A 27,160-nucleotide genomic window follows, 5' to 3' on the forward strand; every position below is an offset into this window, starting at 1 on the left:
TAACAATAAGAATTACAAGTCGTAAAAAGAATATACAATTTGTAGTAAACGTAATATTAGTGGGGTTAACGGATGAGTAAATTGAACAAAGGAGGAATTAGGTGTATAAGTAAATTGGACATAGGAGGAATGAGGTGCAGAAGGCAATGGGCGTTAGGAGGTGGGCGTAGGAAGATTGAGAGGAAAAGATTAGGGATAGCAATAAGGATAATGGTAAACATGGTCAATATGTAATAATCGTTGGTAAGAATCATGTGGGCATGATTTATATTTTATAAATACCAGCAGATTCTTGTTTGGCTTTAGGAAATAGCACTTACATTGGTACATCTCTATGTGCCCTATTATAAAATTCACCTCCATATGCCTAAATATGAGAAGTCTAGGTTGTCTTTAACTCCCTCCACTTTTCAGTGGCACTGGAATTTGTAGTGTCATCATAAGCAGAACTGCTGCTCTGCTGGTTTTATGTATTCTGTGCTTCATCTTCTCTGCCTTGAGATAATGAGTGGGAAGACGTGTGAGCTGAGGCTTTACTGTGCCTGGATTGCTATCAGTGATTGGCAGCAGTGTGATTAGAAGGGAGGAATGTGAACTCGAGGCCTCCTCCCTGTTATGTGCATCAGCTGATAGACTGCCACGTAACTAGCTTACAACATCAAAACTCTCCAGCTTTGCAGCAAGGAGCAAAATGTTAAACACTGACTGCTAACTCTTCAGAATAGAACTTTGCAAACAGGAGTTCATATGACATTAGAAAAACCGGGGGGGGGGGGGGGGGGGTGCTTGGATTTACTGGCTAAACATGGTGCTGAAAAGCACTATAAGCAGTATTCTGAAGCAGAACCATCCTTTATACCTAGTAGGGAAAAAATTATTCTAGTGTCTGTTAGTTTAAGGTTTAACGTTTTTTATTCAGGGCCAAATAAAGCCAACATCCAACAACTAAACAAAACATCTAGACAAAATCATCAATCGATTACATGACAGCAATCAAACATAACAGAATAATAAGCAAACACATCATACAGCAAAAAGCTGGATAACACATGATCCCATTTTTGTTTGTGAGAACTCCCACACCCTCTCCCCCCTCATTACCCTAGTTTCCTTTCAAATTTAATGGTTCTATGCAAGATCACCCCCCCCCCCCCAACCGTACTTTAACCCCTATCTTAAACATACACTGAGATGACCCAGCGTCTGGACTCTTTGAACCCAGGCCATCTTTGAAGAGATAACGTCCAGTATTCCCAATCCGCCCTCCCCTACCCAAGCAGAGAACACCAAAACAACCTCTTATAGAACAGTACCAACTTAGGAAACACTCTGAAGCCTGTTCAATACTGCACTTCTTACGTTGTAGGAAATAGTTTGCAAGTAACAATTCCAGATAGACATGAAAGCCCTTCTTCCCTTTGGGGAATTCCTAACAGCCCTTGCCTCCTATAACATAAAGACATGCAATCTTATTTCTCCAGTACCAAAACGAGGGAGGCTGCTCCTGCATCCAGTGCTTAAGTATGCAGTTCTTCCCCAATGCATAAGCTTTACACAGTAGCAAGTGAAAATTTTTGTTCAAAATCCCATATGCCTCCCATTTATTCAGCAAAACTCCTTTCCAGGAATAGACTACACGATGACCAAAGTATCAGTGAAGCAACCTCCAAAATGCTTGAATTCCACTACATTGACAAAAGGCATGAAAAACGGTATTGTCCCTCCACTGACATTTGGGACATAGACCAACAGGCACCCAACCTGCTCTAGCACCCCAGTATTGGTATATATATGCCCTGTGGAATACTCAGTATTGACTTTCTTGAAGTTCAGCATTTCCAACCTGCTTTGGGATAGCTTTAATCAATTTTAGAAAATCCATCCCCTTCAATTCGTACCCAAGATCCCTACTCCAAGCCTCCTTAAGAGAACCATACCCCCGGGGAGGGAGAAGAGAAATCAAAGCTGTATGTAAACCTGATACAGAAACCTGGCCATAAACATCATCTTGCAAAAAAATCACAAATTTTTCTAACGCAGTCTTGTATGCACAGCCCCGTGATCTAAGTTAGTATAATAGTGGTGCAGCTGCTGATAAGCAAAATAATCTGTGTGAGTTAGAGCCTCTGCCTTAAATCCTGAAAAGAATAAAAGAAAAAAAAAACCTTCCTCATTAAGAAAATGCTCGATCAAAACAATGCCCATGCCCGACCATCTCTTAAACTGTCCATACTCCAGCCCTGGTGAAAAATCAGCATTACCCCTACATGGCAATAAATCACTAACATTCGAATTCTGATTCCAACAATTCAAAAGAGCCCACCAAATGCCTCTCAAAGGCTGCAGCAATACACTTCTACAACAAGAGCGAGGCAATTCTTTTTGTCTGGGCATTCGAAAGAAAATTCAAATGCCAAGGTGTAAACCATTCCCTTTCCCATCTTTTAGGAGTAAACTGCTCCATATCAAACAAACAGCCCCTAAGGTGCCTCAGAAGACAAACCTGATTATAGCGTCTAAGGCAAGGTAACCCTAAAACCTCTTTGCGGCCAGGAATCATAAAGATATTCTAGACACATTTTCAGTTTAATGTCTGTTAGTTTAATTGGAGAGCTCCTGCAGCCCTCAACACCAGATGGCCATATATTTTAAAGGAAGGGTTGTCCCATGTTCTGATTGGTTACCCTAACAGGAACAGTACCACTGAAAATATAAATGGATGAGTCAATGAGGGAAATAAAACACAAGAAAAAAAATAGAGAATTCAGTTGATTTTTTTTTTCTTCCCTGAAAAGAAAAATGTATAAAGTTCAAGAGAGCTCCTCAGCCAGGCCCATAATTGTAAATGAATAGAATTTCAGATGTCTGTACTGTATAGTTTTGTATGTATCAGGGCAGTGCTACCAATGACTTGAGAAGTTTTATGAAGTTGATTCATAGTAAAAGGAAACCACTTTTAATCTAGCTCAATGGAAAATTATGCAAAATTGTCATCTTTGAGCAGCAGAGGGAAAAAATTGAATAAAAGATATAGTGTTTAGGGCAGGGGGCAACAGTTTGAGGGTTTTTGGCACTGTTGCATAGTCACTAGACCCTAGCCAATAATATAAGGGCAAAGTTAGCGATAGATCATACAAGTCAGCATCCTAGATGTGATGAATACTGACTTCAGAATGGGGAAGTACTTGAGAGGTGTGGTTCTAGCAGATAGGATGGAAAGATGTAGGTAGTGCAGGAAAGCGGTTGGTTAACTTAATGGAGCCATTTTAAAGGCAAGCACATCTTTATCTTAGAAAAGCAGAGACATTAGAGATCAGTAGGGTTATCAAAAGAAATTGATTAAAAGGACATGAGAGGTGCCAGGTGGATATGGAGCAGCAGGCCATAAACTCAGCAAATAAAATTGCTGATTCTCCAGTCCTAATCCTAAGAGTTACCTTGGCCAGTGGTAAATTGAGTGATATATAAATCTGTGACTTTCACTGCTTCTCAGAGTCAAGTCCAAACAGAACCCTCCATCACCACAGGAATTTGTTGCAGGCAAGGAAACAAACAAACTCATTTGCTGTGATCATGAAGGAGCTGCAGTCCCTTAAATTACTAATAGCAATGAATTGTGGTGCAAGCCTTCAGATAAATTCTGAAGTAGTAAACTTAGAAGCTAGTGAAGTGATGGGCAGTGTAGATTTTTCCCCAAGGAAAGGGAGATTACCATTGGCATTCCAAGGACCAATCCGGTCAAGTTCTGTTTATTTTCCTAAGCCTTTTGCTTCCAGTTTTTCATATCCTTAATGAATATTCATGAGAAATATCTGCATTTAAGGAGGTAGTAGGCATGCAAATCTTTCATGAATAATTTGTTAGGGATATCCTTTAGAACCTAGCCAGTTGGTGTTCAAGTTAGTGAAGACCAAGGAAGGGAAACAAAAAGGAAAATTTGTGCTTTTGCAGGTATCAATATCTGCAGTAGGACAGGTTCTTTAGTTGAAATAGAATAAGCTAGTTTCCTCATGTGTACAGGTATAGTTATGTGCTTTTCTTTTTCCTATACATTTTGTTTACCATTTCCTTGTTGATAAAATAACCTGGTTATACAGATTTCTCTAACCAGGATATTTTATCAACAAGGAAAAGGTAAACGTGAACAAAATGCATAGGAAAAAGACAAGCACATGTATTTTCTTTAGCTAGGTGCATTAGCCTGTTTGTCAGCTCCTGGCCTTTGCTTACACCTTTGTGATACATCTCATGAAGGTATAAGGGGTAGGTAGAACAGTATTTCCAAGTCGGCTCAGAGTCTGTAAGTATTGGGGGTAAGCCCTTTTGTGGGAACTGGAATTTGGTTCTTTTGCTTGCTTTATTTAATATGTAGATAAGTTCTACACAGTATGGTACTGTTCTTCAGTGCAAGGCCTGGGGGCCATTGGTGGTTTCTGGAGACCTCTGGAGTGGCCCTCATCATTCTGGCTCTTTTTGTGCTATGCTCTGCCTCTTTACCCAAGCAAAGAAAGGGGAAAATGGATGAGAGGAAGAGCTGCCTATTTGAAGGACAAGACACTTCTCTGTACATGAAGAGAATGTGTTTGAAAATGCCCACCTCATTGAGGATACACACAGTAAAAAGTTGGAAGGTAGGCTAGCGAGATGGATGTCAGTGACACACACACTGAGCAACAGTGTTGAGGCTTTGCATGGGAAGATAATTGGTTGCTCTCCTTCAGCTGATTTGATCCAAACTGTTCCTGACTTAAAAATTAGTGGACACTACTGTAGTATGGGGATTTTGTTTGTCTTGGAATAGAATAGGAATAAGCTACAATAAACGAATCTTGCCTTGATGAATGAAATTAGTTACATATCTTAAAACTAACACAAAAAAATGGACTGAGTATCTGTCTATCTCTTGTTTATTTATTGGCAGCAGGTAAAAATAGACAGATCTGAAAACAAAATACAAATGCTAGATTACTTAGACAAGGCTTGTCTAACCTACAGCCCAAGGGCCAAAACCTGGTCCGCCAAGTGCTTTTTTTTTTTTTTTCTGTCCCTCAGAAGCTTGGTAATTCTTGTGATACTTACAGTGGGATTTCTGCTTCCCCACCTCGACTTGGCTCTCGGTGGGGAAGCAGGCATCCTGCCATTTTCTTCTGCAACCAGAGACAGGTGAGGCAGAAGAAACTGAGTGTAGGCTGGGGGGTTTACACGAGTGAGAGCGGGTGAAAGCTAGGGAGTGGGTTGATGCACAGTCATTTGCCACTATTTGACAAAATATGCAGCAAAATATAATGGTGCGTGTTTTGGCCCTCTGAATATTACAAATTATAAAATGTGGCCCCCAATAGAAAAAGGTTTCATGAGTCTTACCTAGACTAACTGTAAAAGATGATTTGAAGTGTAAAATGTACCTAACAAATGGTGTAAGGAAAATATATACTAGTACCCTAGGCCTGATAATTAGATATGGCCACTATTTATTTTTTGTCTATTAGATTGTAAGCTCTTTGAGCAGGGACTGTCTTTCTTCTATGTTTGTGCAGCGCTGCGTATGCCTTGTAGCGCTATAGAAATGCTAAATAGTAGTAGTAGTAGTAGTAGTAGTGTCAGCCAGTTTAGACTTGCTCTCCTCTTCTCTGACCCATCTTTTTACCTATATTTCTATCCAGTATTGGAGTTTTTTCCACCCTCCCCTATTCTGTTCCTTCCTTCTCTTAAATTTAGTTTCCTCTATTTTTTATGTCTTTTAGTTTTGTAAGCCGCATAGATATATTTTGATATGCAGGATAGCAAGCCTTTAATAAACCTGAAACCTATCCTCCCAGTCCTACAGCAAGTAATGATGATGCAGGCTGGTAGAAGCAGTCCTCCCTCTGATGAAGCTGAATGAAGAGGGCTGACAGGAGCTGTAGACATAGTTCTCTCTCAGTACCTGGAACAGTTGCAGATGATTGGGTCCTTCTTGGAGATGAGGCAGGCCAGGCTGTGAGCTTAACGAGCTGTGGCTGTTGCCGACATGGCGTTCTTTGATCTGGGAGTTATCCACGCCTGGTATTGGCAGGCTTCTAATGACTTTCTCAGACAATCTCCCAAATAGCTTCTTTTCTTTACAGTAAACTTCTTATACCATTTCTTGGGTGAAATGAGCCTCAAAGTCTGAAATAACAAGTTTGAGTCCCAATGTTGTGATTTGGGAAACCAAACCACTGTGCCCACATGTCGTGTGGCCAGGTCATTTTGACCTTGAAGTGCTGGATCCGTTAACAATGTGCAGTTGTTGTTCTTGGCCACCAGCAAACTTGGAAAATGTCTTGACAGTGTCCTTCCTGTCTGCTACAGATCTGAGGCCTATGAAATTGAAGTTAGCCAGAGTCTTTTTTTTTTTTTTTTTTTTTAATTTGTATAACACTTTATTAGATTTGAGAAAGACAATACAGATTCAAACTAAATGCATCTAAATACAAAAGTGAGTTGCATTCATACGTAAACAAAACCATATCGCACGCAGCTCCAAGTCAAATTAACATTCTGTAAAAACGTTCCCAGCAAAAAGGTTTGCTAACAAGGTACTGCTAGTTTTTATAACAAGATTTTTTCCCCCTTTAACCCCCCCCTCCCCCCCCTCAGCCCATGACTCAACATGAACAATGTGACACAAAAGGATCCCAAATATCTTCCCACTTGGACAAAGTTTTGTGGCGAATGGCCGAAAGCCTCTCCATCTCACAAATGTGTACCACAGCTTATTTAACTACTGTACCAACGAAGGAACCTTAGGAGACTTCCAATGAGCTGCTAAAGTAACCGTAGCGGCAGACATAGCATGACGAACCAGTAATGATTGTGATGTAGTAAGACCAGGAGGCTTTTTAGGGAAAAGAAAAAATTCAGGCGACCACTGAATAGGCCGAGATATCCAACTCTGGAGCCTATGCTGAACAGCTTTCCAAAAAGCCTGAGCCTTAATACATGACCACCAGAGATGGCCCATAGTCCCCCTCTGTCCACACTCCCTCCAGCACAGCGGTGAAGCTGTCGGGAACATGTGATGAAGGCAAGCAGGGGTCAAATACCACCCGTATAAAACTTTAACATAATTCTCTTTAAAAGGAATGGAAATATAAATCCTCGATAGAGCAAGTTCCATGAAATTCCAATCATCATCACCCAATGTCAAATCCAACTCCCGATGCCAACACATGCGATGGTCCACCAGGGGCTGCATCTTCCTACGCTGGTAAGAACACAAACAGGTAATAAGACCCCTGGTTCCCTTAGAGTCTTCACATAAATCTTCCAAACAGGAATCTTCATGAAAAATCTTGTCCCTAATATCAGCAGTAGAGAGAAAATGCTTCACTTGTATATATGCAAAAGTATCCGCAGGTGAGATCATATATGTTCCAACTAATACATTAAAGGGGATAATCGAATCTTCATCAAAATACTGACCCCAAGTCTTCAGACCAGCCAAAAACCAGTTTATAAATGGCCCAGGTGGGAAAAGGGGGTTATTAGTTATTGGACTAAGCTTAGAAAAAACCTGATCAGGCTTACTATAGGCCATCCCAATAATGAAGAGTCGCCAAAACAGAAGGGCACATGGCCCGGCCCAAAGAACGGTTTCTCCGAGGGAGCCACATTAAGGAACGCAGACGGCATGAGCCTGCCGAACTGTGTTCCAAATCCATCTTTTTTGTGGATTAGCATGGAACCACTGCATTGCAGCCAGAGCCTGAGCCACCTTATAATACCAAAACAAATTCGGGACAACCAAACCACCCTTTTTCTGATCCCTATATAACAAATTTCTCGAGAGACGCGGCTTTTTTATTCGCCCAAATGAAACGGAGAAAGCAATCTTGAATACCCGACACAAAGTTGCATGAAAAATGAAGAGGGAGGACCTGAAAAAGATACAGCAAGCGAGGCAACACATTCATTTTCAACGAAGCAATCCGACCAAACCATGACAGATCAATAGAACTCCAAGCCTCTAAGTCCTTGTATATTTCCCACAGAAGAGAAGGGTAATTAGCCGAGAAACCAGAGTCTGTTTTTAATGTCAGGTTGGCATTGCTGCATAGTGCTATGTAGGGGTTTTATTCCACCCTTCATTCTCAGGACCAGGATCTGTTACACATTCTCTCCCTTTCAGTAGCTAAGGATGCTTTAACTAGAAATTGTGCAATATCAATTTTTGATCTGAGATTATGGAACACATTGGCACCTGACAGTTGGAAAGGGACTATAATTCAGAAAGAAAATTAAATTGTTCCTATTCTCTCAAACTTATACAATGAGAGAGAAGCAGTTGTACCATGGTATTCTGGCAAGGTGTCATAGTATTTTACTTGAAGAATTTTACATGATTGATTGTCTAGATTTTGGCTGCTGTAATGCCATTTGATGCAATTTGTCAGTGTTTGTTTTGTAAACCACTAATGATATCGTAATATTACATTTTTAATAAATATGTTCTGTATGGATCTGACTGAATCAGCTGGAATTTATGTAGGTTCCAGATTTGTACAGCACAGGTAATACTGGAGCTTATGCTTGCAATTATATTCAGCCTCTTAAAAAAAAAAATAGTACATTAACTTCCAGTTTATTACATAGCTATATTGATAAGTCTTCACTGGCTCCCTGTACAGGCCTGTATTCTTTTTAAATTTGCCTCTATAATATTCAAGTTGTTTGGTTTCACTCTGGAATATTTACTTGGTCTGTTTTCATTCCCTTCTAATCTTGGGTTCTCAAGGGCTGGAGATCCATATCTTCATTTTTCCATCATTTTTTCTGGAATTTGGTACAAGAAGGTTTAGAGAATTCTATCTGTGACCAGGCCATTTAACTTTGGCTGTCTTATGAGCTTCCACCTCTTTTATTATTCTTTTCAGAAAATTAAAAAAAAACTTACCTATTTAGAAAATTTCTGTCTTAACCATCTTTTTGTAATACTTTCCTTTGTTATCCTTTTTGAATTACTGGTTGGGAGTTAGCGGCATACACGATCTACATTACATTGATTCAAGCTTTTAATTTTCCTTTTTAAAGTATGCATGGCACAGAGTCTGAGTTCATTTTTTTTGTTGTTGTTGTTTATACTTTTAAGTGTACAAACACAACACCTAACTCTAAAGAGAAAATAAGTAATCCCAAAAGGAAATTAACCATATAGTCCTCATAAATCAGGGTGAAATCTAAACAAAACCAAGCTGGATTAACATACAATAAATTTACAATGGCCCAAAAGCCTAGGAAAAGGAGGCGTTCTTACTCCAAAACAAATCTAAAAAAAGGGAATTACGAAGCTGCAGTGTTTACTGCTCAATGTAATCCATAACTTAGTTGTAACAAATGTATTTCTATTATTCAAGTCTTATTGTAAGCCACACTGAGCCCGCAAATAGGTGGGAAAATGTGGGATACAAATGCAACAAATAAATAAATACTTTTGAAATGCCTTTTCCCTCAAGAAAAAATGTAACTTACATCTATGATTATTTTGATAGGAAATAATACATCTACAAAGAAAATAACGTTGAAATGTTCCTTCTAAAGAAAGTACAGCTTGTTGCATTGTCTACAGTTTCTTCCATCTGAGTTGCGTCCACCTGGAAAAACTGATACTTCTACACCCCACACCCCCCAACAGTGTTAACTGTATTATAATAGTCTCAGGACCACTTCTTTATTTTGCAAAAATACAAAGGCACAAAAATAAGGTGCCCCTTCTTGAAACTTCAGTTTCAGATGATTCCATGGTACAGTGGTGCCCAAACCTGGTCCTGGAGGCACCCTAGCCAGTCAGCTGCCACTGGGGGAGGAGGGACACCCCTCAGTTTTCCTCTGCACATTGACATTACCAAGATAGGAAAAGAAGAAATATATGCTTAATCAAAATTAGGAGACTAAGCACTGAGAGAGCCTCTCGCAACTCAACTCACTCTGGTGCCATCTTGGATTTCCCCTAATTCTGAGTTTAAATACATTGTATACTAATGGCTGAGATCAAATCATTGTTTCTTTGCATTAGGATAGAAGGAGTAATTTCTGCCGAGGGGAAAGAGTGGCTCTATGGATATCAATTTCTGGGGAAGGGGTTTTTTTAAATTTGTTTTTATTATAAGGGTGATATTGGTAAGACGCTAACATGTTTTGTAGCTGTGTTATGAGTCTCTGTGTGTTGTAGCTGAGAGGGAAATTTTTAATGATTTGCATTTACTATGAGGCTATGACTGGCAAGTTTTACGCTTTGTGTGCTCAGCTAAACTCAATTACTTTCACTATAACAAGTTACTGCATTGTATTATAAAATGTTCTGTTACGTAGGCAGGATGATAGTTAAAATCAGCTGGGTTGATTCCAAATGTCCTGGGGTAAATTCTGTGCAAATATATGGTTCTTTCCTTCAATAAAGATAAGTATGCTACAACTAAAATTTTATATAGGTATAAGTTATCCGTCACTTTAGCGATGTGTGCTAGGATTTTTAAATAAATATAGATATGACCGACAAATTCTAATTTTTTTGTTTTATTTTGTAGGTGGACTTCGTGGGGTGGCACGAGGAGGTCTCATAGGATTAACACTCACCAGCTTCTATGCTTTGTATAATAATTGGGAGCATTTAAAGAGCACAGCAGCACGACAGTCGCTATAGGAAGATGGCTGGAGGACACTGAATACAGAATGCATTCTTTTGCTCTATCTACCTTCCATCTGTCCCTGCTCATTTGATATTTTATTTATAGTGAATCTGAATCTCAACAGAAGGTTCTGTACCATGCCTATGAGTACTGGCACCTAGAACAACCTATTAAATTATCAGGAACACTGGGCCAGAGCATTTGCATTGTTTTGAAAGATAAGCTTTGTGGCCATTGACATCTTTCAAAGACCAGGATTTTTTTTTTTTTTTTTTGTGCTACTGCATGCTATATTGTGCTAGATCTGGCCTACTCTACAATTCAGGCTTTGTAATTGATATGCTTTCATGCCTTGTCAGTAATGTAACCTACTAAGGAATTTTTGTTTTCTGAAGTTCAGCTCTGCTGTTGTAAATAAGTGATCTTGGTAAGAGACACTCATTCTGAACCATCATCCTTTCCAAATTTTAGCTGTTCAGAGCTTGTGTCAAAGATGACAACCCAGGAACATATGCTTCCATTGAAGGTCAAACCCTAACATGGACACATTTTCTTTTTTTTTCCTGGTATTACAACAAGCTAGCCCGGAGACGGTTACTGACTCACTATCAACGTTTCTATTTGAGCTTCAGTTGCATTGGTTGATGTGTTGCAGCATCCACTTATCTTTTAAGGACAGGTTAATTTCTTTTTCATTGAAGCCAGAGTTTGCTGCTGCTCATAGTTCTCTTGCTTTTTGCAAATAAGTAAATATAGTACACCTTCAGGCTGTGGTTTTGGCATGTAACTAATGCAGTAGAACAAGTACCTCCTAATAGGAGTACCTGAGGCTTTCTGCTCTATCCATAACTGATGTGATAAGTTATGTGTGAAATTTGCTGCACAGTTTCCTCACGCTTGTTGGGCTTGGGTGGGTGGGAGAACCTCCACTAATGCAGAATCAAAAAATAGTGTGTGTGAATGGGGGAATGTATGTTGATGCTATGGAAATATGGCTGACGTGTTAGTAGCAGAATCTATATTTTGTACAGGGTGCTGGAAGAAAATGGCCATTTCCATAATTGAGCCTGTTACCCATCATTCCAGTGTCACACTATCACCCTTAGCCCTGCATTTGGTAACGTGCTCACCTCAGGTCTTCAAACCTTTGCTGTGTGTGTGCTTTTTGTTTTACTCATCCCCTTAAGTAAAACAAGAAGGTTGTGAGAATTTCATATTGTATGAAAGAAGAAAAGGTCTGATTCCTCACTAATCCTAGCTGCAGGAGAACATGCTAACTATAATGTACCCTCTGCGTATGTGCTAAAGCCCCAGTGCAAGAAAATACATTCATCCTTTGGGTCATCTGTGTGCTTCTGTCCAGTCGGGTTTAATAGTAAATGCCTCCATTACCATTTGCTCTAAATAAGTGCTTGTGCTAAAGTGTATGTGAGTGCTTGTGCATTAATTCCTTTCTGCAAAGGATGTCCAAAGTATGCAGAAGTGTAAGTAACAGAATCTCTGTTAAGCTTAGAGGCAGTTTATTACCTCAGATGTTGGTTGTGTCATTGGTGCTGGGGGAGGAAGGTCTTTGTTTATTTAAAGGTAGTTCTTTGTTTGATTTCCAATTCTAGGCAGTTTAGAACAGATGTAATAATAAATGCAACAAAACAGTATAAAAACACAATAGCAATACATTAACAATAATGATGCCATGCAAAAATACTCTCCAAGCAAACAGGAGACACTGCATGATTTTAGGAGAACACTTGCTGAAAAAGATATGCTTTTTAGAGGTTTCCTAAAGGTAAGAGAAACTGGAATAGAAACTAGTAGAGCATGTGTTAACATAAAAAGAGAATAATGGTAAATATCAAGCCAAATCTGTCTGAAAGTGGTCACGTCAAGACAGAAGGGAAAGGGAAATTGGACTTGATATACCGCCTTTGTGAGGTTTTTGCAACTACATTCAAAGCGGTTTACATATATTCAGGTACTTATTTTTTGTACCAGGGGCAATGGAGGGTTAAGTGCAGGGGCGTAGCCACGGGCGGGCCTGGGCCCACCCATTTTCATCCCAGGCCCACCCAGCAGAAAACCAGCCAGGCAGCCACTATCCCTCCTCCGTTGGTTGTTGCAGCTTCAGCAGCGAACGAAGTTGCAGCATCGGAAGATCCATGGCAGAGGAAATCAGCTGGGGATTCATTGTACTGCAGCGCGGGACCAGCCTCATATCCGCTAACAGCTTTGCAGCGTCCCGACTCCAAGTCCCGCCCCTTAAGACACAAACTTCCTGTTTCTCTGTATTGGAAGTAGGCCGTTTGTGTCTTAAGGGGCGGGACTTGGAGTTGGGATGCTGCGAAGCTGTTAGCGGATATGAGGCTGGTCCCGCGCTGCAGTACAATGAATCCCCAGCTGATTTCCTCTGCCATGGATCTTCCGATGCTGCAACTTCGTTCTCTGCTGAGCTGCTTCGTTCGCTGCTGAAGCTGTATGAGGGAAGGAATGGATGAGATCCTTGCCATGGGGAGGGATGGGTCATAGAGAGGGGGTACTGGGCATGAGGGAAGGAATGGGGGAGATCCTGACCACACTGGATCACGGGAGAGGGGGCAAGAGGAAAGAGAGAAGTGACAGGAAGATGCTGGGAGGGGGTGAAGGGTGGGGAGAAGAGAAGGAGCAGATGCTGGGCTAGAAGGGTGGAGGGAAAGAGACACTGGGAAAGGTGGAACCATGTGGGGGAGGCCAAGGGGGTGGCAAGGAAATGAACGTGAGGAGGATGGTGATTACAGGGGAAAGAAATACAAATGTTAATAATAATAATAATGGGGAATAGATTGAAGATGGAAGGGAATGGATGGCTGGGGAAGTAGAAAGATGGGGACTAGGAGAACTAGTGGGTGAAAAGGAAATGGAAATCTGACAGGTATCTGCAAAGTAAAACAAAGGAAAAGGGGTTAGGATAAAATTTGGGTGGACAGAGAGCAGAAAAGAAAAAAAAAAAAAGAGAGGAAAGAGCTAAAATGGAAAGGTCAATATGTCAGAGGCAAGTGAAGTGAGGGAATGGAACAAGGGAGGAGAAAAAGACAAATGGACAGCAGCTGCTTGAAGGAGAAATAGCAGAAAGATTGGAAAGTTCAAAAGGGAAACTGGATCAACATGATGGAAAAAGAAAATGACCAGACAACAAAGGTAGAAAAGGCATTTTATTTTGAATCTTAACTGAAATATGATAGCTTGAGAAATGTGCATAGTGGATGTCACTTTATTGTGTTCAGTAGAAAAAGACATATTTCTATTTTTATTTCTCCACTGTTGCAGTATGGTATCCGGCTAGTTGCCAGCCACCAATTCCTGCTTGGACAGTTCCCTCCTTGGACGTTTCCCCAAGGTGGAAAATTCCCTCCTAGGTCTGTTCCCTCCTGGCTAGTTCTTACTGGCATGTAGTTTTGTCTTTTTGTGTTGATGTTTTGCAGGGGGGGTTTCTTATGCATCGTATTTTTTTTATGAGGAGTGTCATTGCGTGTCGTGGATGTGTTGGAAATATTTTGTGTAAGTTTTTATATATAATATTTTATGCTCTGTATTAATTTGGATTTGGGCTTATTTTAATTTTTTTGGTGTGGCGTGTTAAAGGTAATATTTGAGTGTGTGTGGAGGGGGGGAGGGCATACCCCCCCCCCCCAAAAAAAAAAAAAAACACTATCTGGAAGAGGAAAGGGAAAGAGATAAATTTAAGACTGTGATGTTTCATGATTGTTAAGGGTGGGAATTGTACTCCCTGGAGCAGTGGGAATTGTTTAGGTAGTAATTGTCCTAGGTGCGAACTGACCTAGAACCTGCAGTATATGCCAAGGTTCCCAGTTCAATTTTTATCTACATATTTTTATTTCTAATTTGTGATCACTTGTTCTGTATTTGGTGAGGGTCTGTTGGTGTGATTGCAATGGCAGGTGGGGAGATTGGAGGGGAGAAAGGGAGAAGAGGGAATTGGGGGGGGGGGACCTTGTTTATTTTCTGCCCTGGGCCCTAGCATGTCAAACACCAGTCCTGACCTTTGCTGTGGCTGGAGGGGATCCCTAATCCCCATAAGCTGAGGTGCTCCTCTGACAGCAGCCAAAACTTCCTTCTACTAAGCTTAGCAGGCGGCGGTAACTACTACTACTATAAATTATTTCTATAGCGCTACCAGTCATACGCAGCGCTTCACATCCTCGAGTCACCAATAACTAAGCATGCCTGGGGTGCCAACATCAGTAGCTCAAGCAGCCTGCCAAGCTTGGTAAAATGGAGTTCTTCAGAGAAAATCAGCTGATAGTGCTTGGGGATCCTCATGAGCTAAAGTGTTTCTGTTTCTATTTTGAGTTGGGAGGTGCTGGGGGAGAGGTGGAGAATAGGGGGAGGAAGGAGGCGGGACAGAGAAAATTTTGTGCCCACCCACTTTGGGCTCAGGCCCACCCAAAATTGGCTGTCTGGCTACGCCACTGGTTAAGTGACTTGCCCAGAGTCACAAGGAGCTGCAGTGGGACTCGAACTCAGTTTCCCAGGATCAAAGTCCACTGCACTAACCACTAGGCTAGTGCAGTAAAAATGTAGTGCTTTATTCTGAGGACAAACAGGCCTATAATTCTCATGTGGGTAATGTGTGTCCACATTGCCAGTCTGGAGCTTGTAACAAGCTTAAACCAGGTCTTTGGGAGATGTTTCCCCACTGTGCATGCAAAAGTGCTTTCTGCCTGCCATGAAAGCGGTGAGGAGAGGATACATTTATTTCCACTCTTCACAGCTGGTTTTTTTTTTTTTTTTGGTCTTCTGTTTTAATTTTTTATGTACCTTTCTCGGGGTTTATCATTGTTATTCCTTCCCCTATTTATTTTTAAAGACTATTTTTTGTCTCTTTTTAAAGTTTTATTTTACCATGCTCTGTAGGCCACGTTTAGGCCTGAGCTCTGGTCGGGTTTTTTCTCTCTCCTTTTTCCTGGTGCTTTGCCCTCTTTAGCACCATTGAGTCATTTGATTTGGGTGCAGCTGTTTTTCCTTTCATCTCTTCACAGGCTTCCAGTGGCTTTAAGCCCTGCACTTGGTGCAACAGGACCATCTGTTGCAGAGACACCCATTCTTGGTGGCTGCAGTGTTTGGGGCCTGATAGTACCCCTGAAAACTATTCTCTGCCTTTGTATGATGAAGAGATCAAAGTGGGCCAGAGAGGCTGAAAGAGAAAAGATTTTTGGTATTGATGTGTTCAACTTTGGCATCAGGTGCGTCGGTCCATATGGCTGCAAGACCCTTACACAATGGGAGTGACTGTGCATTGAGTTGGTCTCCACCTTCCTCTGCGCCAGCCACAATGCAGGCCCCCTGGGACCGATCTGTGTCGGATCTGACCCTAGGGCGACGAGGTCGCAACAACGTTCTCTTCGGCACCGGAGACCATCTAAGCCAAGCATTGTCAAAAGCAAAGGCATTGATCCCCCTCAACGCTGGGAGCTGGGGGGCACGGAAGGTTTCACCACCAGTCCCCTACATAGAGGATGTGCTGATGTGTGGGTCTCCACATAGCCAGGACCAGGTACCACTTTGATCCCTGTAGATTCAAGAGCCTGCTTCTACACCGGCACACCAGCCTTTCCCGATGTCGGCCCTTGCTCCCTGAACTTTTGGCGGCTTTCTTGCAGAGTGGCTTGGCATGTGGAGTGCTTGCCCCAGCTTATGCCTCTTGGTTCAGTCCTGCATGGCCACCAGCTTAGGATGAGGTCTGTGCCGCTTGCAGTCTTGATGTTGACTGCGACCTGTGTTGGCACACCCTCAACATCTGTAGAGGAGTGGCCTAATGGTTAGTGTAGCAGGCTTTGATCCTGGCAACATGGGTTTGATTCCCACTGCAGTTTCTTGTGACCTTGGGTAGGTTACTTAACTCTCCATTGCGCCAGGTACAAAAACTTAGATTGTGGGCCCTCTAGGGCCAGAGAAAGTACCTGCATATAATGTGTACAGCACTGCATATATCTAGTATTGCTATAGAAATGATTAGTAGTAGTAGGTGGAGGAAGCTTTGCTGAAGTCAAGGCTGGAGCCAACACCTCAATGCCCTTCTTTGAAGGGGTGAGCAAACATGGATAAAAGTGAGCCGGTTGCTATTGTGTATCTGGATTTTCAAAAGGCATTTGACAGAGTACCTCATGAAAGACTCCAGTGGAAATTGGAGAGTCATGGGTTAGGCGGTAATGTTCTATTGTGGATTAAAAACTGCTTAAATGGTCAATATTCTCAAAGGTGAAGGGTAGATAGTGAGGTTCCGCAGGGGTCTGTGCTGGAATTGCTGCTTTTTAACATATTTATAAATGAGCCAGGGATAGGTGTAACTAGTGAGGTAATTAAATTTGCTGATGACACTAAAGTGGTTAAATCGCAAGAGGATTGTGAAAAATTACAAGAGGACCATATGAGATTGGGCATCCAAATGGCAGATGACATTTAATGTGAGCAATGGAAATGGATGCATGTGGGAAAGAGGAACCCGAACTTTATGTGATGCAAGGTTCCACATTAGGAGTCACCGACCAGGAAAGGGATCTAGCCATCATTGTTGATATATTGAAACCCTCTGCTCAGAGTGTGGTGGTGGTGGCTAAGAAAGCAAATAGAATGTTAGGTATTAGGAAAGGAATGGAAATCAAAAATGAGGACGTTATAATGCCTTTGCATCGCTTCATGGTTTGACCATACCTCAAATATTGTGTGCAGTTCTGGTCACCACGTCTCAAAAAAGATAGAGTGGAATTAGGAAAGGTACAGAGAAGGGCAATGAAAATGATAAGAGGGGATGAGACAACTTCCCTATAAGGAAAGGCTAAAGTGGCTAGGGCTGTTCAACTTGGAGAAAAGACGGCTGAGGGGCGGTATAAAAGAGGTATATAAAATGAGTGGAGTGGAACGGGTAGATGTGAATCACTTGTTTACTCGTTCCAAAAAATACTAGGACTATGGGCACACAATGAATCTACAAAGCAGTAAATTTAAAATGAATCTGAGAAAATATTTTTTTCACTCAATGTATAATTAAACCCTGGAATTTGTTGCCAGAGAATGTAGTAAAAGCTTAGTGGGGTTTAATAAAAGGTTTGGATAGCTTCCTAAAAGAAAAGTCCATAAGCCATTATTAAAATGGATTTGGGGAAATTCACTGCTTATTTCTAGGATAAGTAGTATAAAAATGTATTGTACTGTTTTTGGGATCTTACTAAGTTTGTAACTTGGCTTGTCCACTGTTGGAAACAGTATACAGGGCTTGATGGACCTTTGGTCTGTCCCAGTATGGCAATACTTACGATATTACCTCTTCATTGAAGTGGGCTCGTTCTCAGCCCTCCCACCAGGAGATCTTGGCTTGCAATGACAAGGTGTGCTCATCGGACTCGGAAGATGATTCACAGTACTTCTCGGAGTAAGAGTCCTCTGGTATCCCATCTGATCCCTTTCCTCCAACAGAAAGGAGAAAGTCTCCACCTAAGTCTTTCCATCCCCTCTTTGAAAGTGAAGGACAAGCCCAGGCTTAGCCATCCCAATTCCTTTGAAAGTGAAGGACGAGCCCAGGCCTAAGATGTTCAAGGTCCTGGACCATGCCTCTCCTCCTAAAGAAGCTGTGATGGTCCTGCTTCACGAGATCTTGGATGTTCAGGTGAAGAACTGTGAGTACACCCCTCCACCAGAAAGGAGGACATCTCCACCAGCGTCTTTCCTTCCCCACTTTTTGTGAAGGAGATGGTGACTGCCATCCCAATTGCTTTGGAAGTGAAGGATGAGCCCAGGCTGAAGATGTTCAAGGTCCTGGACTATGCCTCTCCTCCTAGAGAGGCTGCGACTGTCCCGTTTCACGAGATGTTCAAGTGAAGAAAGGGGGAAGGGGAAAGGGAAATGGGACTTGATATACCTCCTTTCTGAGGTTTTTGTAACTACATTCAAAGCAGTTTACATATATTCAGGTACTTATTTTGTACCAGGGGCAATGGAGGGTTAAGTGACTTGCCCAGAGTCACAAGGAGCTGCAGTGGGAATTGAACTCAGTTCCCCAGGATCAAAGTCCACTGCACTAACCACTAGGCTACTCTTCCCAGAACTGGGAATACCCCCTGTTGGTCCCTCTCCTCCCTAAGAAGATTGACGCCATGTACCAGATTCAGTCTTCCCCTGGGTTTGATAGGTCCCAGTTGCCTCATCTTTCCCAGGTGATGGAATCCACACTCAAAAAGACCAGGTGTTCTAGGCAAACTGTATCGGGCCTCCATGCTCATCTGATTCCAATTGTACCAGCTGTACACCAGCCTGTACTTTGTGGTCGGTCCTTGGGTTGTTGCAGTTTGTCTTGGCAGACTTTCTCCTACCAGAGCAGGCTGAATCTGTTCATCAACTGGTCGAGCAGCAGAAGGGGTTTTGTAAGTTCTTGGCCAGGGGCACCTACAACACTTTTGATGTGGCCTCTAGGATCTCTGGCCAGAGTATAGCAGTGAGAAGGCTCTCATATCTGCATGTCTATGACTTGGACCTAGCGGTCCAGCAGAGGCTGGCGCATGCCATGTGCCAGGGGAATAATCTTAGAGAGAAATTGGGGGAGGTTGCTGATCTCATCAAGAAACATACTGATACCATTGATCGATTTTCTTCCCACCCCTACCCCACACAATGCCTTCTGCACCTGCCTCCTCTAGGAGTTTTTGTTTTTTTTTGACAAGTCACATAGAAGTACTTATTATTCGTAGAGGTGTAGGTACACCCCTTCCCATCGGGCTCAGCCCCAGCATGCTTGTTCTCATCGTACACCTAAGACCCAGGCAGCTCCCCAGTCAAAGCAGGGGGCGAGCTTTTGATTGGTTGCTGTAAAAGTGACCGTCCTGGATAACTTGCCAGTTGGGGGGAGGCTGAAGCTTTTACCAAGAAAGGTGACCTGTTGTAGCATCTGATGGGTGGGTTCTTTGAATAGTCCATCTTAGTTATGCCTTGCCTTGGCTATGGAGCCCACTAGAGAATGTGTCTTATCCTAGACCTAAGGGCCTTAAACAAATTCCTAGTCAAAGACATGTTCACGATCATTTCCCTGGGCACCTTGCTTCAGGAAAACAATTGCCTATGCTCTCTGCACTTAAAGGATGCTTATACCATAGTTTGATATTTCCTGTGAGCTGGAAGTATCAGGACATGTCTTCTCCAATATCATATGTTGCATTTTGGTGGACAACTTCGGGTGTTAGAGCTACTAGCATTCATTTTAAACTACCCCATGTCCCATTTCCTTGGTCAGTGATTGGAGTTCATTGGTAGCCAATCAACTGGTTTGGGCTTTTCAACCTGTGGTGCAGCCAGATGCTCTTGTTGCCCTCGCCACTCAAGTTCAAGCAGTTTTGCAGGTGTTGAGGTTCTTGTGCCAAATGACCTCTACTGTTCTCAGGTGGAGACATGCCATGGGTGTCATGGACTTCCCAGTGGACCCTAGCTTCCCAGTGGTGTTGAGCTACTTTCTGCCAGAACTGGTTCATTCCCTGCTCTGGTGCACAATTGGATCCAGTGCGACTCTGGGGTGTCCATTCCAAATTCCACAGCCCACAAAGGTGCTAACTGATGCATCCCATCTAGGGTGGGGAGCTTACTTAGATGGGTTTCACGCTCAAGGTGCTTGGTCACCCCAGGAAATATCTCTAAATCAACCTTCTAGAGCTCTGGGTGATTAATCAACCTGCTAGAGATCTGGGCGATTTGGAACGCTGCAAAGGCTTTCAGAGATCTTCTGACAACTAAATTGTACTCATTGAAACAGACAAGCAGATTGCCATATACTCCACAAACAACCAGGGGGACACAGGATCATGCCCTCTTGGGCACACCAGCATGAGATACTCCTCCTGGCCACTTAACCTGGCTGACAGACTGAGCAGTGTCATGCAACCGCATGCGTGGGTCTGTAGTATGGGCATTGCCCATTAGATCTTCTGAGGATGAGGCACCCCCTCCTTGGATCTCTTTGCCACTCAGTCTAATTGCAGACTTCCTTAATTCTGTTCTAGGCTCCAGGTACCCAACAGGCTGCCATCGGCTTCCTTCCTCCGTCAGTGAGGAACAGGACTTCTGTATGTTAATCTTCCCATTTCTCTTGTGGGGACAACTTTGCTGCAACTGAAGTGAGACCGCAGGACCATGATGACCATGAAAACTGATTGCTCACCATGGCCCCTGGCAGATCTGGTTTCCTCCTCTTCTGGAGTTATTCGCCAAAGAACAGTGGAGCTTGGAGAGTTTTCTGACCCTCATCACGCAGGAGAGATCTTTTCTGCATTCCATCCTCCAGTCTGTGGCACGCAAGGCCTGGATGTTGAGAGCTTAGAATTTTCTTCCTTGCATCTTGCTGGCTTCCAGGAACAATTCTACTAAGAGATGCTATTCTTTCAAATAGAGGAGGTTTGCCGTCTGCTGTGAGGGCAAGGCCCTAGATCCTTTTTCCTGCCCTACACTGACCCTGCTTTCATGCCATCTGCACTTCTGAGTCTGGCCTCAAGACCAAATCCATAAGGGTTCAACTCAGTGCAATTGGTGCTTATCATTGACGTGTAGGGGGGTAAGCCCATCTGTGGACAGCCTCTAGTTTGCTTCATGAGAGGTTTGCTATTGACAGAGCCCCCCTGTCAACATCTGCCTGTGGCATGGGACCTCAACCTCATTCTCAGCTGATGAAAGCTCTTTTTGAGTCACTGGATTCCGGTTAGCTGCAGTACTTGACCTGAAAGGTCAGCTTAGTGGTGGTTATTACTTCAGCCTTCAATGTCAGTGAGCTTCAGGCCTTAGTTGTGGATGCACCTTATACAAGGGTTCTGCACCCACCCTAAGTTCCTACCTAAGGTTGTATTGGACGGGATTTCCATCTGAACCAGTTGCTTGTCTTGCCAACCTTCTTTCCCTGACCTCATGCCCATCCTGGTGAGAGTACCTTTCGCACCTTAGAGTGCAAGCAAGCTTTGGCTTATTACAGGGAGCAGACTAAGCTCCACAGCCAGTCTGCCCAACTTTTTGTTTCTTTTAATCCCAGCAGGATGAGGGTGCCAGCGGCAAACACACAATCTCTAACTGGCAGATTGTATTTCTTTCACTTAAGGGTCATGTCAGGGCTCACAATATAAGAGTTGTGACTGTGTTGATAGCCCATGATGTCAGCCTCCATTGAAGAAATTTGCAAGGTTGGGATGTGGTCTTCAATACACACATTCACATCTTATTACTGGTTGGAGCAGGATAGCCAATGCAACAGTTGGTTTGGTCAGACAGTTCTGCAGAATTTGGTTCGGGTCTAGAGTCCAACTTCATGCTTCTAGGCCCATTGTTTTCTGGTCTAGGCTGCACTCTCACTCAGATTGTATATAATTTCAGGTTAATTACTTTTTTGCCATTGTGAGGTCCAGTTGACCGTTTTGGTGAGCCCGGTAGCTAGGGCTTCCCACATGTGAGAAGTGTAGGCCTACTGGCCCTTGGAGAAAATGAAGATACTTACCTGTAGCAGGTATTCTCTGAGGACAGCAGGGCTTATAGTCTCACAACCCTCCTCCCTCCACTTGGAGTTGTCATCTTCTTTTTTTTTTTTCCCTTCTGCTTTATATTGTGCTGCTGCTCTTGTGGTGGGTGGGAAGGCGCTCGTGTGGTGGATCGCATCTCAGAGACCTGTTAAGCTCCAGACCACCAATGGAGACCTGTGTTATCTACCTGTGCGAGTATAAGGCCTGCTGTTCTGAGAGAATACTTGGTCCAGCTAAATATATTTGCTTTTTTTTGCAATTCAGAATTATTCTTTCCAACCCAGAAGCTGATGGAAAAAATTATACAATGAGCTGAACTATGGACTGAGAGAAAAAAAAATGGGGCCACAGCCATTGCATTCAAAATGGGCCAAATTGGATAGTGAAATGGTACAGTGCATTTGTAGGGATGGAGTTGTAGCTGCTGTAGCATATAACATATCTGTCAGGGTGTTGTGGCCTACCACTGTGTGTACACACACACACACACACAATACCCCAGCCCAACTAACCTATCCCTTAATAACTGCCTCTTGCAAATTTCTTACTATTTCACAAGCAGTCCCACCCTTAAAACCTATGCATCTGCAATTACCCTTCTACCTTGCCCACTGCTGCTTTCAAAAACTGTTCATGCAACTCTCTACCTACAAAAAAAAAAAATAAACCTCCACTTCTGCCACCATCTTGCAGGTTACTCCTGTTTCTAAAACCTACTGCAACTGCACTATTGCACCACAAGCTCTCCTACCACCTCCAGCTATTCTGTACAGACAGACATAAACATATATAATTACCTTGGTGTGATGTACTTCATTTTAAGTTATCTTATATTTCATTTTTGTTATTGCTATTATGAAACTTTGAATTGTATTAATTGTTGGGATTTTTGCTCAGTATACTGACAGTTATAGCTGTTGCAATGGTCAGGGTCGGATGACAAGGAGGGTAGACTGAGGATGGGAGACGGTACGAGGCTATCTAGCGGATTAGAAGGGTTGAAGCCAGTAGGCGGAGTCACACGTACACCCAAAACAATAGCAAACATTATTGAAAGCAATAGTAAAAAAACTGTACATACGAGATAGAATAACATCCAAAACTTATTAGCATAATTAGGTTCACATTTGGGTAAGAACTGAGAACATGCTGTTGAAAACTGACAAATAAAAAAAAATATATAGTGCAGAACGGGAAAATGTTGACATGTTTAGACTGACTCTGGCCTGTGTGAAAGTAGCTCTGCCCTTATTATTTAATATATTTATTTTAAAGAGTAGTAACAATATTAGTAGCAACTTCCCACAAACTATCTTTCTCTTTTGATCTAGGCACAAGGAAAAACAATGCCCCCAGGTTTCAACCTAATTCATGTTTAATGTGGGATATAACAAGCTATAACTAGAGACTCTGAAGGTTGAGCTCCTGATTCTTATAACATGTCTGTTTCAGTGGCCCTTTATGAGGAGAGAAAAATAATTGCTGCATGTGTCCCTAGAACCAGCCCCTCCAAATGACACCCATTACAATTTATAACAAATTACTACTCTACGTCTGAAAAGTTATTTTATTTTCTCTGCTGCACAAGCTGGCATATTTGAAAATATAGGTGAAATTAAATAAAAATGCTACCAACAAAGAATGACAACATGGATGCAGCAGCTCATAGGGTTGTTTGCTTTGTTTTGAGTGTATGCAGAAAAACTGCTGTGTGGGGAAGGGGAAACAGACACTAACCTAAGTGGCTTCATTTACATCATGCTGGCTCTGGTTCTCAATTAAACCTCCTTCGATGATGAAGTTGGCAAAGTAGGAACATACTGTATATACCTAGGGGCCTGAGTTTAAGGGAGCCAGATTGCCAGTTGTCTGGCCTTTTCAGGATTCTATTGCTTTTCTCAATTAAACCTCCGATGATGGAAGTTGGCAAAGTAGGAACATACTGTATGTACCTGGGGGCTTGAGTTTACGGGAGCCGGATTACCAGTTTTCTCCGAGGACAAGCAGGCTGCTTGTTCTCACGACTGGGTGACGTCCGCGGCAGCCCCCACCAACCGGAAAGAAGCTTCGCGGGACGGTCGGCACGCAGGGCACGCCCACCGCGCATGCGCGGCCATCTTCCCGCCCGTGCGCGACCGCTCCCGCCAGTTCCTTTTTTTCCGCGACTGGAGAGAGTTGTGCTTCTGCCACTCTCTCTGTTTCAGCCGCCGGATTTTTCGACCGCGTTTACGCGGATCGTCGCTTCGCTTCGGATTACCGTTCGGTTTTCCTTTTTTCTTGTTTGTTAAAAAAAAAAAAGAAAATCTCTGCGCGTGTGGAGCACGCGCTCCCCTTTTCCCTCGCTTCCAGCGGGGACGCCACATTGCAGCCTAGTGGTCGCTCGGTCGTTTATCTTTTCGTGGTGTGATTTTAGCCACCATTGACGACTTTGACTTCGCCGACGCGATTTTTCCGTCGATGTCCTCGAAGGTCCCGAGTGGATTTAAAAAGTGTGGTCGCTGCGGCCGGCCGATCTCGCAGACCGACACCCACGCTTGGTGCCTCCAGTGCCTCGGGCCGGAGCACAATCTCAAGTCGTGTGCTCTGTGTCTCGGTCTCCGGAAACGGACTCAGGTTGCGAGGCAAGTTCTGCGGGACCGTCTTTTTGGAACTTGCGCCGGCCCCTCGACGTCGACCTCGACGGCATCGGTATCGAAGGCCGGTTCTTCGGTACCGGTATCGATGCCCGAGACATCGGCACCGATGGCAGCGACCCCAGGAGAACAGGTCCCGTTGGCCCGCCGGTCCGCCGGTGAGAGTGGGGTTGAGAGGCCGCGTGGGCAGTCGGCCCCGGTCACTCCCTCAGCTCGCGAGCCACGGGACCGACCCCTGTCTGACCCGGTGCCTCGAGACCGAGGGGGATCGACCTCCTCCTCCTCCATGCCCTCCGGCGCCGGTGACGTGCATCGAAAAAAGGATAAGAAGCGTCGTCACCGGACGCCCTCGGTGCATCCCGAAGAGGAGTCGACGCCGAAGCGTCATCGTCGAGAGGAGAGGTCTCCGTCGGTTGTGGAGGTACCGACGCGTCGGGGTTCCGGCACCTCGGTGCCGTCTCCTGGCTCCCAGCAGCTTCCGGCACCGACACCCTTACCGGCCCCACCGCCTTTCCCGGCAGCGGGCCTGGACGAGTGCCTCAGAGCCATCCTTCCGGGGATCCTGGAAGGGCTGATGCGCCAGGCTGTGCCGGCGCCGGGGGTGCTTGCGCCCTCGGCGCCGATGACTGTGGCGCCGGCGAACTCTAGCCCGGCGCCGGGGCTGTCGACACCGCCGCCGCTTGCGGTGCCGGTCTCGACTGCCACGCAGGTGGAGTCCCCGTCGACGTCGATGGAGGGAGCTCCGTCCCCGCCGGCGTGGGAGTCCACCGCTCGACGACACCGAGACCTCGGTGCCTCGACGTCGAGCCGGGCCCGGTACAGGACTCAGCTACATGAGCTAATGTCCGATACCGAGGATGAGGACTCGTGGGGGGAAGAGGAGGACCCTAGATATTTCTCCTCAGAGGAGTCTACGGGCCTTCCCTCGGACCCCACGCCTTCACCAGAGAGGAAGCTCTCACCTCCTGAGAGTCTCTCCTTTGCCTCCTTTGTGCGGGATATGTCTATCAGCATTCCCTTCCCCGTGGTCTCTGTGGAAGAGCCGAGGGCCGAGATGCTCGAGGTCCTCGACTATCCATCACCACCTAGAGAGTCCTCCACGGTGCCGCTGCACAATGTCCTGAAGGAGACGCTGCTCCGGAACTGGGTGCGACCATTAACTAACCCCACCATTCCCAAGAAAGCAGAGTCCCAGTACAGGATCCACTCTGACCCAGAGCTCATGCGGCCCCAATTGCCCCATGACTCAGCGGTCGTGGATTCTGCTCTCAAGAGGGCACGGAGTTCGAGGGATACCGCCTCGGCGCCCCCGGGGCGGGAGTCTCGCACTCTGGACTCGTTTGGGAGGAAGGCCTACCAATCCTCCATGCTCGTGACCCGCATCCAGTCATACCTGCTCTATATGAGCATTCACATGCGGACCTATGTGCAACAACTGGCGGACCTGGTCGAGAAGCTCCCGCCGGAGCAGTCCAGGCCTTATCAGGAGGTGGTCAGGCAGCTGAAGGCGTGCAGAAAGTTCCTGTCCAGGGGTATTTTTGACACCTGTGACGTGGCATCTCGTGCTGCGGCCCAAGGTATAGTGATGCGCAGGCTCTCATGGCTGCGTGCCTCTGACCTGGACAACCGCACCCAGCAGAGACTGGCTGACGTTCCTTGCCGGGGGGATAACATTTTTGGTGAGAAGGTCGAGCAGATGGTGGACCAACTGCATCAGCGGGAAACCGCTCTCGACAAGCTCTCCCACCGGGCGCCTTCAGCATCCACCTCAGCAGGTGGACGTTTTTCCCGGGCCCGGCAGGCTGCACCCTATTCTTTTGCAAAGCGTAGGTACAACCAGCCGGCCCGAAGGCCTCGTCAGGCACAGGGACAGCCCCAGCGCGCTCGTTCCCGTCAACAGCGTGCGCCTAAGCAGCCCCCTGCGCCTCCACAGCAAAAGCCAGGGACGGGCTTTTGACTGGATCCACGGGAACATAGCCGCCCTCAAAGTGTCCGTACAGGACGATCTGCCGGTCGGGGGGAGGTTAAAATTTTTTCACCAAAGGTGGCCTCTCATAACCTCCGACCAGTGGGTTCTCCAAATAGTGCGGTGAGGATACGCCCTGAATTTGGCCTCCCTGCCTCCAAATTGTCCTCCGGGAGCTCAATCCTTCAGCTCCCATCACAAGCAGGTACTTGCAGAGGAACTCTCCGCCCTTCTCAGCGCCAATGCGGTCGAGCCCGTACCACCCGGGCAGGAAGGGCAGGGATTCTATTCCAGGTACTTCCTTGTGGAAAAGAAAACAGGGGGGATGCGTCCCATCCTAGACCTGAGAGGCCTGAACAAATTCCTGGTCAAAGAAAAGTT

The 27,160-nt window shown here is 44.5% G+C and overlaps 1 protein-coding gene across 1 annotated transcript in view; it reads left to right on the forward strand.

The window, feature by feature from the left end:
• Positions 1–11,415, forward strand: part of TIMM23B (translocase of inner mitochondrial membrane 23 homolog B) — a 56,805-nt gene extending 45,390 nt beyond the window's left edge. The window contains exon 7 of the mRNA XM_030203290.1: positions 10,548–11,415. Within this exon, the coding sequence (XP_030059150.1) occupies positions 10,548–10,663 (116 nt within the window). The 3' untranslated portion in view covers positions 10,664–11,415. The remainder of the gene's footprint in view (positions 1–10,547) is intronic.
• Positions 11,416–27,160: the final 15,745 nt, after the last annotated feature.

This window comes from Microcaecilia unicolor, chromosome 5 (assembly GCF_901765095.1).
Source record: "Microcaecilia unicolor chromosome 5, aMicUni1.1, whole genome shotgun sequence".
NCBI lineage: Eukaryota > Metazoa > Chordata > Amphibia > Gymnophiona > Siphonopidae > Microcaecilia > Microcaecilia unicolor.